The 20,331-nt window shown below is 40.2% G+C and overlaps 1 protein-coding gene across 1 annotated transcript in view; it reads right to left on the bottom strand.

Annotated features, from left to right (window-relative positions):
- The window catches only part of LOC122795777 (1-acyl-sn-glycerol-3-phosphate acyltransferase epsilon-like), an 800,499-nt gene that overhangs the window by 553,362 nt on the left and 226,806 nt on the right, over positions 1 to 20,331 (bottom strand). The window contains exon 2 of the mRNA XM_044064106.1: positions 11,574 to 11,643. Coding sequence (XP_043920041.1) covers positions 11,574 to 11,643 — 70 coding nt within the window. The remainder of the gene's footprint in view (positions 1 to 11,573; positions 11,644 to 20,331) is intronic.

Here is a 20,331-nt window from a genome sequence, read left to right as displayed (position 1 = left end):
TGCCAGATGTTTTGGTAGCATGTCCTGGCTTTCTGCCTGAATTAGACAATCGTCCAGGTATAGGTATATTTGAATATTTCTTTGCCTGCAAAATGCAATGGCTGGCGCTAGACACTTTGTGAATACCCTGGGCACAGTAGATAAGCCAAAGGGAAGTGAGGAGAACTGATGGAGCCTGCTCTGAAGCGTAGGTATTTCCTGCAAGATTCCCTTATTGGAATGTGCAGGTAAGCTTCCTTTAAGTCTAAGGTTGCCAACCAGGCATCTTTGCCTATCAAAGGAAGCAGCTGTTGAAGTGTTAGCATTTTGAATTTTGGGATTACCAAAAAGGTGTTTAGAATAGAGAGGTCCAGGATGGGACGCCAGGAGCTGTCTTTTCTAGGTACCAGGAAAAGTCTCGAGTAAAAACCTTGTCCCCTTTCTTCTGCTGGGACAGGTTTTACAGCCCTGATAATTAGGAGAGAGAGAACCTGCTGTTGAGCCTCTGCCCACTAATTTGGGGTTAGGTTTGGCCAATCGTTTGATGTTGGTAAGGTGTGGAAGTGGAATCTGTATCCTTGGAAAACTATATTTAAAACCCATTTGTCCTGAGTAATGAGTTCCCAGTTTTTTGCATGCAAGGCAATCTTTTCCCCTAAGGGAGCAGGCAGTTGAGCAGGGCTTGGAAGGTTTAAGGTTAAGTCATTGTGACATTTTTCCACAGGGGGGTGTCTTACTACTTCCGGCTTCGGAAGTGGGCAACCCCCACTGCTTAGGCCTGTGAGTACCTTGAGACTGTAGCCTAGGTGGTCTGCTGTTCCTGGGTTTGGACTGAAGGCCTGGAAGAGACAGGAAAGGACCAATTCTTAGAAAGCCAATGCCTACTAAATCTGGGAGGCTGTACTTGCAGGAAATCTTTAACAGTTTGCATAGATTTAGCTTTTTCCTCCATCTTTTTAAGGATGACTTCTGCTTTGTTGCCAAACAGGTGGTCTTGGTTTAAGGGAGCATCCAGTAATTTAGCTTTATCATCTGGCAAATTTTGCTCCTTAAGCCAAGTATGCCTTCTAAGTACAGACCCAGTGACAGCAGCCCTGCAAGATGCTTCTAAAGAGTCAAAACCACATTGCAAAGTATGTTTACCAACTTGTTCATCAGAATGCATTAAATCCTGTAATTCTTTATTTTCAGCACAGTCAGGAATCAACATCATTTTCTGTTCAAGTAGTCCCAAAATATGCTGCTTATACTTTAACATATGAAACTGGCAGTTTAAAGACCTAATGGTCAAAGCAGCCGAAGTGTATACCTTTTTGCCCCATCTGTCTAAGGCCCTGGAATCTCTATCAGAGGGGGTAGAGTTTTTGGCAGTAGTAGCCTTAATGCCTTTAGCCCCTTGGGAAATGATCTCTGGGTCCGCAGTAGGATTCCTTAAGAGGAACTTGTGAGAGTCAGGTACTCTGTAATATCAGTCAGGTTTCTTGGGAGCTGGAGGGAGTGTCTGGGGCCAGGCTGGATTCCAAGAAGGCATCATCTACAATGACCAGGACAGGAGGGATAGCTAAAGGCCTGTGTTGAGGGAGGAGTAAGAATTCCCTAAGTCTCTTTTTGTAGTCAGAGTAATCCTGGCTTTCCCAGCGGAAATGCTCCCTAAGAGAGTGCAAGTTTTCACCAAAAGAAAAATCTTCTGGAGGGGAAGCAGAGGGAATGGAGTCCTCTGCATCAGAATCCTCAGAGGTAGATAAGGGCAAACCCTGGTAATCAAAAGAAACAAAAACTTTAGAATCCTCATCAGAAGAATCAGAAGGAAAATCCGTTCTAGGTCTCTTACAGGAAGAAGGCTGGCTTCCCCTAATTAAAGTAATAAGGTCTTCAGCCATTCTTATTTGTTTTTTAGGCATATTGACCTGACCATGCAGTTTGGAAGTCGTTCTTCTAGGTGTGGGTCTAGTTTTAGGCCTTGAAGATGAAGATGGCGTCTGTTTGAAATGCAAGTCTGTAGGTCTGAATTCAATGTAGATACATCCACAGGTTCCATAGTCGAAGAAGCATCTCGCGGCATACCAGACTCGAATGGGTCTCAGTAGAGGCCTGCGAATCTGAAGTAGCGGGCATCAGGGGCTGCGAAAGCGCTTCACCGAATACCGGCAAACTGGCGACTAGCTTAACGGAAGCGTCGTCGTCAGTTTTGGACCTATGTGGTCTGTCTCTGTCTTTATCTTTAAGTTTTTTCGGAATGTTGGTAGTTGGATGGCTTACCGAAGCCATTTCTGGATAGTTAAATCAAGTACCAAAATAATTTGCAGCAAAAATAAACAGATGACGAATAGTTCGGGGGTTAAATAAGGCACAAAACCGGCAGAGGGACGTCGTGGTCTGGGCCTAAGCAAGGAATGCAGTACGAATGAAAATCTTTGAGGTATTTGCTTTCCACAGGTAAAACAAAACAATTGTTAACTTTTACTGACATCGGTTAAGAACAAGAAAAAGGATCCCCAACAGGGTACTTAGCTTTTTTGAAGACTTCGGTTCTGAAACTCGAAAATGAAAATTTCAGGAGTCGACCAACCGGCACTTGCGAACTGTTTCTGGCACTGCGCAAAGTACAGTTGTGTACACTTACCATAAATGTAGATGTTCGAGTGTCTTCACTGTTGCAGTCATCACTGCAGGGTTCTTCCTGCCGGCAGGCAGTCCTCGGTCGGCCAGAATCCCAAGGTCTGGGTCCGGCGTCGGCTGTTCAGTCATGCTCCCTGACGTCAGAGCGCTAGGAGTACAAAGCTGCCAGCCGACGCCATGTTCTCCAGTTTTTCTTGCCCCAGATGTCAGGTGCCCAAAAGTGAAGGCTAATAGTAAAACAAAAATGTAACATACAACAAACCCCATACCCTGTAGCAAATACACCTCAGAAGAAGGGTTAACTAGGAAACCACACTAATGAAATTATAAGAGGGGGCAGGAGGGAGGGTAACCCAGACTGCAACAGTGAAGACACTCGAACATCTACATTTATGGTAAGTGTACACATCTGTACTATGTTCATAGTGTTTCACTGTTGCAGTCATCACTGTAGGGTTGAATCCCAAAGCTGAGATAAAGGGTGGTGGTTATAGAGTAGAAGAGGCGGCTAGAAGGCCCTGCAAGACTGCAGAAGCAAAGCCTGCCCTAGAATTAGAGTAAAGAAGGAGATTATAGCGCTTAGAGAAAGTATGTACTGAACTCTAAGTTGCAGCTTCCAAAATATCCTTGGTAGGTACTCCTCTGAGAAAGGCAGCTGAAGTAGCAGCAGTTCTGGTAGAGTGAGTCCTAATTTTTCCTGGGATTTGCTTTCCATGATGAGAGTAACAAAATCTGATTCCATGAGCAATCCATTTAGAAATGGTCTGTTTTGAAATAGCTTTGCCTTGGGAATTTGTTGCATAAGAAACAAACAGTTGCTCTGTTTTCCTGATATCCTTGGTTCTGCCCAGGTAAAAACGAAGTTGTCTGTGTACATCCAAGGAATGCAAGATCCTTTCCCCCTTATTTTGTGGATTATTGAAAAAGGTTGGCAAGTGAATAGTTTGATTTAAAGCCACTTTGGAAACCACTTTAGGCATGAAAGTAGGATTAGTCCTTAAAGACACCCTATCTTGGTGAAAAATAATATAAGGTTCCACAGCCATCAGTGCTTGTAACTCCGAGACTCTCCTGGCTGAAGTCAAAGCCAGTAGGATAGCCGTCTTCCATGATAAATACGTAATATCAGATGTGGCAGCAGGCTCAAAAGGAGGCAGAGTGAGTTTTTCCAGAACATAGTTGAGGTCCCAGGCAGGTATAGGTGGTGTCCTAGGGGGGCCTTAAATTCTTTGCTCCTCTGAGATATTGTTTCAGAAGTGGATGCGAAAAGATTGGAGGATCTGTATTGTAATGTGCAGAGATAGCCGAGGCCTGTATTTTTATGGAGGAGAAGGATAAACCCTTATGTAGCATGTCTGTCAGGTAAAGTAAAATCAGTGGGATATTAGGGATGAGAGGATCCAAATCCTGAGCATGCATCCAGGTGCAAAATCTCTTCCATTTACCTGCATAAGATTTTCTAGTGCTAGGCCATCTGGCTTCTAAGATGACATCCATGACCTGTTTGGGAAGGAAAGGATTAATCACAGACCCTGAATTCGCCAGGCTGCCAGGCTGAGTTTTGACATGAGAGTGCAGAACCTGGCTCTGGTGTTGGAACAAAAGATTTGGAATCTGAGGTAAAATCCATGGAGGCTCCTGGGATAGATTCAACAGTGTTGAGTACCAAAATTGACGAGGTCAATTTGGGGCCAGTAAAATCATCATCTTGGGCTTGTCCTGCTTGATCTTTAGTAACACCCATGGAAGAAGAGGTAGTGGCAGAAAGGCATACCCCGAGAGGTTTCTCCAACTGAATGATAGTGCATCCACTTTCCATGCTAGCTTGTGAAATGTCCTTGTGCAAAAAATCTGTAACTGGTGGTTGAGAGGGGATGCAAATAGATCTATGTCCGGGCAGGCCCAGGCTTCTGTAATCATCTTGAATATTTGGGTGTCTAGCATCCACTCATGTGGGTCTGACAGGTTCCTGCTCAGGCTGTCTGCCAGAATATTTTGTTTTCCTGGCAGGAACTGAGCTTGTAGATCCACTTTGCAAGCTAGAGCTGTGTTCCATAGAGTCATGGCTAGTCCCAAAGGGGGTAGGAGTGTGAACCCCCTTGCTTGTTTACGTACCACAAAACTGTGATGTTGTCTGTCCATATCAGTAGTTGGACTGGTTGTAGAAGATCCCTGAAAGCCAAGAGGGCATTCTGTACAGCTAACATCTCTTTTAAATTGATATGTAGGTGTTTCTGATCCACTGTCCAAAAACCTTGCAGACCTTTTCCCTGCAAGTGGGCTCCCCATGCGTAATCCAAGGTGTCCGTGGTTAACACTTGGCTGGCTGGAGGCAGACTGAAGGCTTTCCCTTTGTTGTGAAGACATGCCATGTTCCACCAATGGAATTCCTTTTGTAGGCAAGGCAAGACAGCAATCTGTGCATCTAGACTGTGGCAATGCTGGGACCATACACTTTTTAGGTACCATTGTATTTTTCTCATATGTAGTCTTGCATTTGGTATGAGAAGGATGCAGGAGGCCATGTAACCCAAAGCCTGCAGGAATTTCCTTGCAGTTAGCTGAGTTATTGACGTCAAGGTTTTGAAAGTTGAAGCCAGCTGTAGCTGTTTTTCGGATGTCAGGAATGCCATCTGGGTTGTTGTGTTTAGAAGAGCACCCAGAAAAGTTATCTGTTGTGTGGGTGACAAATTTGACTTTTTTATGTTCACAGTGAATCCCAGGTACTTGAGTAGATTTTGAACAAATTCCAGGTGCTGGAGTAAGACATCCTTGTTGTCTGCTTGAATAAGGCAGTCATCCAGATAAGGGTAAATTTGAATTCCCTTGAGTCTGAAATAAGCCACTACTGGTGCCAGGCACTTGGTGAAGACCCTGGGCGCAGTAGACAATCCAAAGGGCAGCGCAGAGAACTGGTAATGTTTCGAGCCGGTCTTGAACCAGATGTATTTTCTGCACTCCTGTCTAATAGGGATGTGTAGGTAAGCCTCCTTTAAATCCAATGTCACCATCCATGCATTTTTGCTCAACATTGGCAGGAGCTGCTGCAGAGTAAGCATCTTGAACTTTGGTATCTCCAGGAAGGTGTTTAAGACTGAGAGATCCAGGATGGGTCTCCATGAATTTTGCTTTCTGGAAACTAGAAAGAGCCTTGAGTAAAAGCCTTGCCCCATCTCCGATTGTGGAACCAGTTCTATGGCCCTCATAGCCATGAGGGATCCCACCTGGTTTAATGCCTCTGCCCATTGGTGTTTTGGTAGGTCTGGCTATCCGTTTGGTCTTGGCAAGGTATGAAAGTGGAATTTGTAACCTCTTGAAACTACATCCAGAACCCACTTGTCTTGGGTTATGTAAGTCCAACTTTGTTGAAAAAGAGAGAGTTTTCCTCCTAGAGGGGCTTCCAGGAGAGAAGTTCCTGGAGCCATGCAGGGGGAATCATTGAGCCCGTTTTCTATAAGATTGAGGTCTGTCCTCTCCACCCCTGGGGGTGGAAGCACTCCACTGTCTAGATCTGTAAAAGGTCTGTGCTTGGGTCCTCCCACTGGAGCGCCTATATCTACCCCTCTGAGGCCTGTCCGAGCTGGGAAAAGACCAATTTTTAGTTGGCCAATTTCTGCTAAATCTTGGGGGCTGAACTTGTAAGAAATCCTTAACCGTTTGCATGGATTTTGCCTTATCCTCCATTTTCTTTATCACCTCTTCAGCCTTAGACCCAAACAAAACATTATGCTGAACAGGAGCATCCAGTAACTTTGCTTTCACTTGATCAGGTAAGTTTTGCTCCTTTAACCAAGCATGCCTTCTAATGACTGTGCCAGAGGCAGCTGCCCTGCATGAAGCCTCCAAGGCATCAAAACCACAGTGCAAACCATGCTTCCCCACTTGTTCAGTTGCATGTATCAAATCGTGTAATTCCTTATTATCTGCACATGCAGAAATGGTGCCTAGCTTTTGTTTCATAACAGACAGTAGAAATTGCTGATATTTTAGCATATGAAATTGACAATTTAAAGCCCTAACAGATAAGGTAGCAAGAAGTGTACACTTTTTTGCCCCATCTCTCCAAAGCTCTAGAATCCTTATCTGTCGGAGTAGGGTTTTTAGCAGAGGCGGCCTTAACCCCCTTAGGACCCTGAGAAATGGTTTCTGGATCAGCAGTAGGATTTTTGTAAAGGAACTGGTGTGAGTCAGGGACCCGGTAATATCTGTCGGGCTTAGCAGTGGCTGGAGGAAAGGAGTCAGGAGTTAAATTAGCCTCAGAAAAGGCATCATCCACAATATCCAAAATAGGGGGAATAGCCAGGGGTCTATGTTGGGGAAGAAGAAGGAAATCCCTAAGTCTTCTCTTAGATTCCGAGTACTCCTGTCCTTCCCAGTGAAAATGTTCCCTCATGTCATGTAAATTTTCCCCAAAAGAAAAATCCTCAGGGGGAGAAGCTGACGGAATGGATTCCTCAGCATCAGAATCCTCATAAGAAGGGAAAGTATATTCCTGTTCAGAGGAAGACACTGAAGAAATAGATGCCTGATCAGAAGATTCATAATCCAATTCTTGCCCTGGCCTTTTGTCTGGAGGGGGATGTGAACCCCTAATAAGTCCTCCGCCATTTTAAGTAGCTGTTTCTGAGATTTGGGTCCCGGATCAGAAGAGGCCTGGACTGGTGTCTTAGATTTAGAAGGAGTCTTTGCCTTTGTCTTTGTCTTTATCAGAAGCTGTGTAGGCCTGAAAACCCCCTCGGAAGCCGGTACCTGCACAGCGGCTCCGGACCCATCTGAGGGAGCATTGTCCGAAGGTCCTGCAGCTGGAGTACTCAAATGCCTAGTTGGCTCCTCGTGGGAGTCCGTTTCGGCAATCGGTTCTGAAATGGCCGATGACAGGGGCTGCAAAAGCGCCTCACTGACGACGGCCGAACCTGTAGCTGGCTCTGCTTGTAAAACGTAGTCTGATTTGGACCTCGGAGGCCTGTCCTTATCTTTGCGTCGTTTGTGAACTCCGGTAGTCAGATGCGTGTCTAACATTTTATAATTAAATCGCCTGCCAAAGTAGTGAAAAGCAAAATCGTACCTCCGCTTAATCGTACGTTGGTTAAATCTAGCACAAAACCGACAACTAGCTATGTCGTGGTCAGGGCCTAAACAAGGAATACAGTAAGAATGGAAATCTTTATGAGGTATTTGCTTTCCACAAGAAATGCAATTATTAACTTTTTCTGACATCGGACTGGAGCAAGAAAAAAGTTTCCCCAACAGGGTACTTAGCTTTGAGAAGAAGAAGTAAGTCTTCGGACTGAAGTACGAAAAAATATCAGGAGTTAGCCGACTGGCACTTGCAAACTGCTTTCACTGCACGGCAAGAAAGACTGGAGAACATGGCGTCGGCTGGCAGCTTTGTACTCCTAGCGCTCTGACGTCAGGGAGCATGACTGAACAGCCAACGCCGGACCCAGACTTTGGGATTCTGGCCGACCGAGGACTGCCTGCCGGCAGGAAGAACCCTACAGTGATGACTGCAACAGTGAAACACGATGAACATCAAGAAAGGACTGATGTAATGGAATCGGCTGCATGTTTCATACCCCTGATGACCGAACATCATGGAAGAAGAGACAGCATCCGATACAGGAATACAAGACTTTGACATTCAGGCCGGCTGAGGGCTACCTGCAGGCAGATAACCTAAACGCAATGACTGCAACAGTGAAACACGAAGAACACCGTGACTCCTTGTTAGGAGGAAGTACAGCCTTAGACAGTGGCTCTACAGACTTCACCAGTGCAATTGACATGACGATGGAGACCGCTAACCTAATTTGTGATCAGCTATAACAGTCCTTGGGCTAAGAGTGAAATCTATCAGGCTGCAAATGAATGGATGAAGGAAGAAGAGTCAGACAGGATATCCCATCCCCCATCCTGGGGTCAAAGCTGACAACAAAGATGATAGACCCAAGTAAGCTATGGTCCAAATTGTTTATTCCATCTCCTTTGTTTGAGCATCGTCTCTTACAGGAAGCACTAAACATGGATGGGGAAAGGCCAACAAAAAAAAAAAAAAAAAAAAAAAAAAAAAAAAAAAAATATTCAGCAGATGGAAGATTTCATTTCAAGACGTCAGATCGGTAAGGCACTGAAACCTGCCAAAACTCCACTTCCCAAGCAGGAGATAATATGGCAAAGCACCATTCCTAACCAAAAGGTGAAAAAGGCAGACCCCAGTCCTAAAGATGACCTGAAGGTCCTCAGCCTCAGGGCTAAAAAGAACCCCATGCACCTCTGCAGAGATCAAAGGTTTCACTATTGAGCTTTGAAAAGCCGAGTTCAGGACTGAGATACTTTATCCTAAAGCCATGGAAACAGAAGTCTATCCTGTAGCATCAACTCCTAGCACAGATACAGGAATCTTATCGAGGAGACCAAGGACAAGTCGACATCTGTATGGCAAAGGACAAGGGCACTGCACACCCAAACCAGTTACTGATTTGATGTGGAGGTTAACAGATAAATTTGATGACTCCTCGTACCAAGCCTGTACAAGAAAGGTCCAGAGCAAAATCAGAGAAATCTGGCAGAGAAGATTCCCAGCAGCACCTGATATTAGTGAAGAAGAAAAAGTAAGACTAAATGTAAGGCACTTGGGGGGAGAAAAAAACTGCCAGAGCATTTTGTACTCCATTTGGACTGATGATGACCTTCAATATCTACTGGATACAGACAAGGTGGATTTGGGGTACGTACCACCAGAGTGGATGCCGCCAAGTCCAAATTCACAAGGAAAGCACCAAAGGGGAAGTCTGGGAAGTCTATCTGGAGGAGATGGAAGGTAACTTCCTTGACAGAATTCAAACTGGGATTCTTCCCCACAAAAGTTCTCTCTGTTGGTGGAGGCTCGCTTCTTAGATGAAGCACTAAATATGAAAGGGGAATGTCCTAGAATCAAACAGCTGGAATAGTTCTCTGCTTCTGAAACTCTACCTTGTTTTTGTGTTCCTTCAGTGTAGCATCATCAACAAGACTTGCCTCACAAAGGTGTTTGGCACATGGGCCATGTTAATCCTGTGGAGAAATTTAAGCTTCAAAAGGAACACAAACACATAACTATCCCTTTTTTGTCCATGTTGTCTACCAAAATTGCCAACTAATGCAAAACATGCCAAAGTTAGAAAAAAATATTTTCAGAAAATAAGCACAGCACATTTCTTGTGAAACTAACAGCCACTACACAGTAGATCTTAAAACACCATATACCAAAGGGAATCAAATAAAGAGGGTCCTTACTCTGACATGGGAAAAAAGAAAGTCTGGAATTTGCTGAAAAGAGAATAAAAAGAGCCGTCTAACTTTAGTTCTTAAGAATCTAATGAAAGCCGGCAAAACAATAATAAAAAGCTAAAGGTAACCTAGGGTTGTTCACAGGGAGGCAAAAACTGTCAAGAGTCCTGGGTGCAGGGGATTTTGGGTAACAGGAGGAACTGTGGTAGTCTGGAAAAGTGTTTTATGGGACAGGCTGACTACCTTCTGGTCTAAGTCCTACAAATGATAGAGATATAAACTATAAACATTAGATAAACCAGCCTATCATGAAGTCATTCAAGTTCACAGTATAAGAAATTAAGGTACTTTTCCATTAAACCCCCTACCACTTGGCATCTGCATGTTTAGCGAGCAATGCAAGTAAAACTCAGGAAGTATTACACTGTACTATTTATAGTACGAGTGTCAGTGACAGTTCTCTTCAGTATCTTCTAAGGTTTCAGGCTTCAGCTGACAACATTTAATAGTTGTAAAAGATGTGAAATGAAGGAAGAACAAGGGTTAATAGTTGCACTGCTGCGCTTACTAGATAAGCAATCTTACTGCCACTTTGATCTTCGTGAGCTTCTCGCTCATTTGTTGGCCATTAGTAATTAACAAGTTTCTTGATCAGGGAATACAGCACAAAATGACATCGGGAGACCATAGGAAGGTATGGGTATCAACTGGAAATACACCCAACACCTCTCAGCTGTTCAGATTTTCGCATTTCTGCCTGATATTTTGGTCTGTTACTCATTAAAGTTGTGGTTTCCTTGCAATTTCTGGAGGATTGAATGAGGACCGAAGTTAATAAATAATGACACATTTCCAATTCATATTTCGTTTCCTTCACAACATGCATGCTAAAAGAATTTCTGTCATTCTAACGATTTGCGGTACTTTCAGCAGAAAGCGTCGGCACTTTGGTTTGACTTATTTCCTGGGATACTGACAAAGATGAAATAAAACAAATACAATACATATCACTACCTTCTTTCTGTTCATTTCATCTTTGTCAGTGTTCCTGGAAATAAGCAGAGGAAATACGGCAAGAGCCAACCAGACCCACGCCAAGTGGTAGGGGTTTAATGGAAAAGTACCGAAATTAATCTAAAGCTCTTACAATTGATAAACAGGTTGGCATGAACTTGTGTTCAATTTTTTATTTATCTCCTCAATATTTAGAAGCCTTTCCAGACCAGGCTCTTTGACATCTCATACCCACAGAGTTACCAAGCCATATCAAATTGTACCAATGATGCTGTGCCTGCTAATTAATTCTACTTATGTATGCATACCAATATGCATTATTCTACATTCAAGTTGGAGAAAGGATGCATCCAGGCCCTTTCCTGGAAAATTCATATACAATGCCCTTCAACAGGAACAGATCCCTAGCTTCTCAGCAGCTCACCAGTCCACAACCCACTCCCTTTCCTCACGGAAGGAAGGAAGGGCTACCACTGGACACTCCAGCTACCACCCATCAACCCTTTGATAATCCAAGTGCAGTTCAAAACACAGATCAGCACTGATTTAGATGAAGTCTGATCTCTGCAACTATGCAGCCTGCTAATTTATGCATTCTTCAGGCTTTACAAGCACATACTCTATTTCAGACAGCAAAAAGTTACCACTTAAGGACAATTTAAGTATTTTATAACACAAATAAAATGGCAAACCTGTGCATTGATGGTTTGACAAATATATCACGCTTTCTTTCTTTCTTGGCAATTCTCCATAAATGATCACCTAGAAGTAAAAATGATAATTGTTTACCCTCTCAAGCACTATATTTTAGTTAAAACCATTTAACTTTAATTACATGGTTTACAAACTTTGGGTTTAGAAGTAGCAAACTGAAAGCACATCTATTTGTATTACAAAGATGAGAGGTCAATTATTGATAAAAAACAAAGTTATGTGCTCACCATAACAATCATCTGTGCTGTCTGTTTTCATCCTTTCGTCTGACCTCAGATCCTGCTTTGGGAGCTTTTTCAGACTTGGGTTTCATAGCTCTAGCTCCTACCCTTACCCGTAATCCCATCAAAATCCCACATTACCTCAGTTCGAGTTTGCCCCCAAGTGCCAAATTACTAAGAACTACCCATACTAAAACTAGAATACAAAAGAAGGAGCTGGAAGGAAACAATTTGAAAATGTAAAAGATCATTAAGGTACACTCCACAGGTCATACCAGATAGGATATGATGGGGTCCGAATGGACAGAAGTCAGCAAGCAAAGGAGAGTAGTATTGCTGAAATTGAATTCATCCTGGACCCTGTTTTTCATAAAATCTCACCAAGATGACACAGATATATAGACTGTATTTATATAGCCTAAATCATGGACAGAAGTAGGGTCAAAAATTAACAACGATAGCTGGGTACACAAGACCCAGGATAAAAAAAGTGCCCAATCATGGTAGGTGCACTGGTGCCAGAAGTGGAAAACATGACAGTGTAGAATCCTCAAAATACAGAAACATTCCTACAATGGAGCATGGCCAGGCCCAGGGGGAGACACCCCCCCCCCCCCTCCATCTGTTGAATAAGGAAATAGTAGTCCACAGAAATCACAAAAACTGATAGGCCAAATTAGAGCCATAAAGACGATAGAGTGGACTATTGAGGATAAGAAAGAAATTACGTATTTTTACTATTATGCAAAAAGCCCAGAATTTCCAGACACAAGATGCACAAAAAGAATGAGAGAAATTAAAGACAAATACTTCCACAGGAAAAACTGTCAGAAGCCTCAAACAAAAATTTGCGTTCATTAATGCAATGGATTTTGTGCAAAACAGTATACAGACCAAGACACTTTGATCTGTTTGGAAAAAGAAGCATATGAGGAAGTGCGAAAATATAAACAACCTACACATTTCTGAAAAGTATAAAAAAGAAATTTGGACATGGGAAAGATATGGTGCAATATTTATGCAAAGGTGAAAGCCAAATTAATGAATATAAAGAAGGCAGCCCCAAAGACATTTGAAAGGAATGCAGAAAAGAAGATTAGAAAAGTAGAAGTAAAAAAAATAGAAGTTGAAGTAATGGAATGCCTGTGAAGTGAAGGATTTGGTGTCGAAGGTCTAAACACAGGTTACATCACAGCATGATGGAATGAGTCCCCAAAATAAGGAGAAACAGGAAGATCAGAAGATGTCTGAAGAAGAAATATGAACATGAAAAAGAAAAATAAATTTAATATGGTGTAATATCTATGCAAATTAGAAAGCAAAACTAATCAATACAAAAAGAGCAACACCAAAGATATTTGAAGAGAAAAACAGGCAAAGGAATCTGGACATGGAAAACTTTACAATACAAAAAATAAGAAGACAAAGAGGAAAAGTAGAAAAGGAGACTAGTAATGGAGAAGTTAAAGAAATAGAAACTGAGGTTATGGAGTACCTGCGAAGTGAAGGATTCAGTATAGAAAATCTAACTCAGAAAGTACCACAACAAGATAGAGCAAATTAAGGAGAAACAAGTGGAACGGGAAACCAGTAGAAACATTCACTTGAAACTGGACAGCAAGGAACAGGAAACTCTGACACAGTCAATGTTGAGGAGTGATAGGCCAATGGGTTCCCATATGACTGAGCAAAGGATAACGCACGATGAAACTGGAGAGAATGTGCCACAGGATGATGCTATAGAACTTTCTACAGAATGCCTGCAGGAAATGGAAAACAAAAACTGGGCCCTCAGTTTAGAAGAAAATGAGCTAAGAGAAGAGTTGTTTGATTTAACAGAGATAGACATATTAAGATCAATTAAAGAAATAAACTGCAGAAGGTCAATAAAACCAAAAAAGTCAGAATTGTGATAAAACAAATGAACACAGTTATTAGGACTGTCCATAAAGATCCATGTGATATAACAGAAGTAAACAGGAAATATTACAGTGTAGCTAAATTAATAACCGATAAAGTTCTACCACAAGATCACAGGATAGCGAGGGAAAGTAAAGGAAGAAATTGAATACCATCATGGCAGTATCAAATAGAGAAAACTATAAAGCAATTAAGACAAGAAGTGTCACTGTTAGAAGACTGTAGAAGAGGGAACAGATCAACAAACTTACTTAGAAAAATGGATGTGATAAAAGCAATAAGCAGTATTAGAGCAGATCAGGATCTACCATGCACTATCACAAATAAACTAAAAATCTCAGCACAGGTGGAAAAACTTAGATCATATACAGATAAATGTAAAGGAAAAGTACAAAATAAGCAATTTATTGATGCCCCAAAAAAGTTTTATAGAGAACTGGGAAACAAGATAAAAGGAATTGAAAGACCACCAAAAAAAGAAGAAATAGATATATTTTGGAGAAGTATTTATGAAGTTCCTGTGGAACATAAAGATGCTAAATGGATAGATGAAGTAAAAGAAAGAATAAGAAGTTTAAAGGTACAGGATATGAAATGGGATGAAGTAACAGCCAGAGAGATTGAAACAAAGTTAAGAAAAGCCTCTAATTGGAAAACCTCAGGCCGAGATGCAGTACCTAACTTCTGGTTAAAAGTATTAACACCTTTGCAGGAAGATTTAGCCATGAGTAAAAAAGAAAAGTTGTGCAAAATCTTACCATCCAAAAACAACAGGAGGACACAGGACAGGCTCCAGGTTATAAAACTTTAATCAGGCACAAGCGCTTTCACATCTGCTTCTTCAGGTGCATAAAAACAAACTGAAACCAGTCATATTGCTGAATACATCACATGACAATTCCTCATGACTATATACATTCCATTACTAAAAAATATTAAAGCTATATGTTAACCACAAAATAACTAAATGTTCAAAAAAAATCCTAAAATGTATATTTCTTTAACATTTAGTGCAATATAAACACACATTATTAAAATACATATTTTTTAAAAACAGTTACTTTACCTACGTAAAGGTCTAGCCTTTAACGTTGGCCTCAGTGGTATTTGTTCATTGAGACCATGTCTCATATCACCTCTTAATAAAACTATCCACCTTGCTTCCAATTTCTCTGTTTTATTGCATGTGTCCCCCCTCCTAGTCTTATTGCATGTGTCCCCCTCCCCTCAAACTCACAAAACTCCTAGCAATGGCCATAAACTTAAATTTATGTCTACTATTAGTATCCATAACATGTTTGGCCAGGGCATTACTTCTGCTTTGTTTGCCTATGTCATAGATGTGTTAAGTCCTCTCCTTGAGTGTGCGCTCCATTTTCCAAATATAAAATTTCCTGCATATTACACAGTAAGCAAGATATACTATGGGCTGTGTATCACATGTGGCTTGTACTTTAAATTTATATAGCCAGTCCTGATCTGGATGCAAAATTTCATTACTTTATATCTATATACCCACAATATGAACATTTGCCACAAGGCTTAGTTCCCATTCCCCCCATAGAGGTTTTCTTTTCTCTGGGAACACAAACGTCTTTTCAAGGACTTTTGATTTCTAAACAAAAATTTGGGGTTATTCTCTATCCATTTTGTGACCGCATTATCTGTGGTCAATATCCCCAATTTACGTATAATGTTCATGTAAGACCCGACAATTAGAAAAGCTTAATGGCACTTTTAACTTAGGCATATCACCTCTGGTCTCTTTTTTCTCAGACCATCTATCCGAAAATAAGGTCTGGCCTTAGTAGATCGCAAATTGCCTACTTGTATCGTTTCTGTATATCTCTTTCCCCAAAGCTTCTAGCCAGTAATTCACCCCTCGTATTACTCAATTATTGGTGGAAATCTGCATCCCTTACGTTCATCCTAGATGCTCTAAAAAAACTGATTCCTAATAACATTGTCAAACACATAGGTAGGGTGCATACTTCCTCTATTTAAAAGATGGTTAACACTGCATTCCTTCCTGTGCAAGCATGTATATATGCTCCCTTTTCAATATTTACTTAAACATCCAAAACGTTTATTCTCTCATATGAAACAACAGATGTAAACCTTAAAAAGGTAGTGGTTGCATTCAAGTACATGAGAAATTCGAGAACTCCTCCAGCACCAGCCCATTAAAATAAAAAGATCTACAAATCTACGAAAAAATAGAACATTGTTTTGCTATGGGTCACTCAATAAATACTCATGTTCCCATACAACCATGACAGCATTGGCGTAGCTATTGGCACAAGATGTGCCCATAGCTACGTCATTACGCTGCCAGTATAGGTCATCTCAAACAGAAAAACATTACTTTATAAGACAATGCTCAGTAAATTCCTGATTAATATAACTTTGCTTTCAGAGAAATCAGAATACATTTCCATAAACCTAGTTAAACTTTCCAATCCAGTCATATTGGGTATAACTAAAAAGAGAGACAGCATCAAGTGTTGCCATAAGGAAGCCTTTAGTGGGGTTGTTGTTGTTAAATGTGCGAAGATCTCTCAAAAATTGTTACATATCTCTTAATACATGCTCTCTACTATTTAAAAGTGGTCTCAAACTCTTTTCAATAAAAATGGATGCCGGTTCAGTGCATCAATTTCTACCAGACACTATAGGCCTCATGGGTGGATCAATGGTACTCTTATGTACGCAAAAAAGATAGCCACACAAAACTAAAAAATCAGTCAGAACGGCAGAAAAAGCTTCAACTGGAAACAACTTGAAAAAGTCACAGTAATAGCGTATAATGCATTTAATATCCGCTTTCGTTAATAAAAACTTCATCAGAAAACAGTAAACGTGAACAGACAAACCATTTAAATACATTAATCAATCAAAACGTCACTTAATTAAACAAATCATTAAGATTTAAAAGAAAATAACCATAAATCAGAAGTAATATTAAACCATTTAAAAACACAGTTATAGCAATAACTTTAATAAGCTACTTCTATCTATATGTTTAGACATAGTTTACGATGTTTTAAAAAACATTTTAAATTAACTGATTCATTTAGTCCTGGTGGATGGTCTGAATGCAGTCTAATCTGCCATAAAGTTTCTCGTTGCTCTACATAATTCCTAAAGTCCCCAGCTCTCCCATCATGTTTACAAATTTCCAAAACAGTAAACATAAATTTATTAAAATTTGCACAAGATGTCGAATGCTTGTATAAAGCGTTATTGAAATTTTTTGTCTTGATGGCATATAAATGCCCCTTAATACGTTTCCCCAAGCTTCTGGTAGTCATACCCACATAGAAAGCTGGGCAAACGGAGCATAGCGCAATATATACAAGCCCACTGCTAGTGCAGTTTACATAACCTGGCACCTCTAAAATTCTTTCAGAGGTAACAACATTAATACAGGGACCTTCAAAGATGAAACGACAAACTGTACAGTTGTCGCATCTAAACATACCCTTTTTGCTACTAATAGTGGACATCGTGTTATAAGTGCTAGTTCTCTCTAAAATCATTTTCAATGTGTTGTTTTTTCGAAACACAAAAATAGGTTTAGAACCAACAACTTTAATAATGTCTTGATTTCCTTGAATGACTTTCCAATTCTCTTCTAAAATCTTCCTGATCCGAAAACAATCGGAACTCATTTCAAAAGAACAATAATGTTCAAAATTAGCTGAATTACTAGACTGGATGTCCACTTCATTGTCTTTTTTGTGGTTTTTAATAATACCTTTTATCAGTATTGGTGGAAAAAATAATGACTGCTTATTAAAAATCTCAGAACCAGTGTCCATTAAAAACTTCTCTTCGTATCCCCTGTGAGTAAATAAATGCACAATATGATGAAATTCATGTATAACATCAATTTCCCTGGTGGTCATGCGGCTAGCTCTTATAAATTGTCCCCTAGGGATGTTTTTAATAATATATTTCAGATGACCACTGGTAAAATGTAAGTATCCGTTAGTAAAAGTTCTTTTTCTGTGTATTTTACTATGAAAACAGTTGTCAGTGAAATCCCACCAAAAGTGTACGTCCAAATAGTTGACAGATAGTCCTACATCACCCAATGTGAATTTAAGAAAACCCGACAAAAGGTTAATTTCGTGTACTATAGCTTCCACAGTCTCACTGCTTCCCTCTATGACAAAAATTAAATCATCAATGTATCTACCAAAGAAAATAATGTTAAAGTTAGTTTGTAAAATGGGTAGAAATTCTCCCTCCCACCAAGCCATAACTGTATTGGCATAAGCCGGAGCCGCTGGGGACCCCATAGCAACTCCTCGTCTCTGCCTGTAATATGTGTTCTTAAATAAGAAAAAAATATTTTCCAATATGATGTCCAAAAACCTGCAAATTAAAGAAATCTGAGAATTATTAAAAAGTTTTCTTTTTACCAAAAAACTCCGTACCGCTTCTACTCCCTCATCATGGGGGATACAGGTGTACAAAGAATTAACGTCTAAGGTAAAAATAATATGTTTTGAAGGATCAAAAATCCTTTTTTCTTGAAAAGTTCTTACTTTGTCCAAGAAGTGCCAGGAATCTTTGATGTAATGCTCCGTTTGCCCAGCTTTCTATGTGGGTATGACTACCAGAAGCTTGGGGAAACGTATTAAGGAGCATTTATATGCCATCAAGACAAAAAATTTCAATAACGCTTTATACAAGCATTCGACATCTTGTGCAAATTTTAATAAATTTATGTTTACTGTTTTGGAAATTTGTAAACATGATGGGAGAGCTGGGGACTTTAGGAATTATGTAGAGCAACGAGAAACTTTATGGCAGATTAGACTGCATTCAGACCATCCACCAGGACTAAATGAATCAGTTAATTTAAAATGTTTTTTAAAACATCGTAAACTAACTATGTCTAAACATATAGATAGAAGTAGCTTATTAAAGTTATTGCTATAACTGTGTTTTTAAATGGTTTAATATTACTTCTGATTTATGGTTATTTTCTTTTAAATCTTAATGATTTGTTTAATTAATTAAGTGACGTTTTGATTGATTAATGTATTTAAATGGTTTGTCTGTTCACGTTTACTGTTTTCTGATGAAGTTTTTATTAACGAAAGCGGATATTAAATGCATTATACACTATTACTGTGACTTTTTCAAGTTGTTTCCAGTTGAAGCTTTTTCTTCCGGTACTCTTATGTAGTTTAGGGAAACCTTGAATAATAGGTGTAGTGGGTGAGGTGACCATAAAATAATATAACAGATTATTATCTATCATGCCATTCGAAAACATATCTTTTAACTTCTTATGTAAATTTTCTACGAACCCTGGCAGATGGTAATTTCTCATAAAAAACATATTCCTTCAGCATGTGTAACATAATGGAATCATACTTACTTTTATCCATGATAACTATAGGCCCTCCCTTGTCCGCAGGCCTAATTACTATTCTGTCATTCTTCTGTAAACACAGTAAAGCTTCATGCACTAATTTTGTTAAGTTATAAGATTTTAGCCTTATAATGTTTCTGCCTATTACAGTCATTCAATTTTACAACCTCAATGCACATTTTTTCAAAGGCATTGACTAATGGATTAACTGCAAGCATAAATATGCTAGTTTTTTTTTTTTTTTTTTTTTACAAACATTACTACCTTGCATTTGTGTAGTCTCTGTGCCATTAAACTGCATTTGTAACACCAAATTACGTGTAAACATTTTTATATCAAATATGACATCTGAAAAATCAAACCTACCAGTGGGTATAAAAGACAAACCTTTTTGTAACAAATTAAACTCATCTTCAGGCAAAACATGACTGGATAAATTCCACACCAAGTCTTTCTTTGGTTGAAAAATGCTTCCTTTATATTGTACGGGCTCTCATTTGTCTTTGTAACACAAATTCACAATGTAGCTGATAAAACAGCAAATTTCAACCCTGACAAGAAACAAGGCATGGCTCACTCTGTCAACAGTGTTTTTTTAGAGAACAGAGGCGGGCAGTCTTTGAATTTCCCGCTACCTATAAGAGAACAGAAGCTACCTGCTTTAAAACAGCAGAAAGTACAGTTGTGTACCTACCATAAATGTAGATGTTAGAATGTATTCACTGTTGCAGTCATTACTCTTGGGTTATCCTGCTGGCAGGCTACCCTCAGTCAGCCAGAATTCCAAAGTCTAGGTCCGGCGTCGGTTGCTGTTGCCTCTTCCCTGACGACAGTGCGCCAGGGGTATAAAAGATTCAGTCGACGCCATTTTCTTCAGTTTTTCTTGCCCCAGATGTCAGGTGTCCCCAAATTGGTAGGCCGAAAAATATGCCAATAAAAATGCATGCACAAAAATAACATTTCCTTCATCTACAAGAAAATACACCAAATAGGTTGTATAGGATAGAGAAGTGTAGATAAGTCCCAGCAAAGAAAAGGGGGATGGTGGGTGGGTAACCTGGACTGCAACAGTGAATACACTTGCACATCTACATTTATGGTAGGTACACAACTGCACTATGTTCATCGTGTTTCACTGTTGCAGTCATTACTCTTGGGTTGAATCCCAAAGCTGAGGAAGGGTGGCTAGGCTAAATGGGATTAGGA

The sequence above is a fragment of the Protopterus annectens genome, chromosome 2.part2 (genome assembly GCF_019279795.1).
Source record: "Protopterus annectens isolate FY-2018-M chromosome 2.part2, PAN1.0, whole genome shotgun sequence".
Classification (NCBI taxonomy): Eukaryota; Metazoa; Chordata; order Ceratodontiformes; family Protopteridae; genus Protopterus; species Protopterus annectens.
Note: the sequence above shows the minus strand (reverse complement) of the source record. Positions and strands in the feature narration are given on the sequence as shown.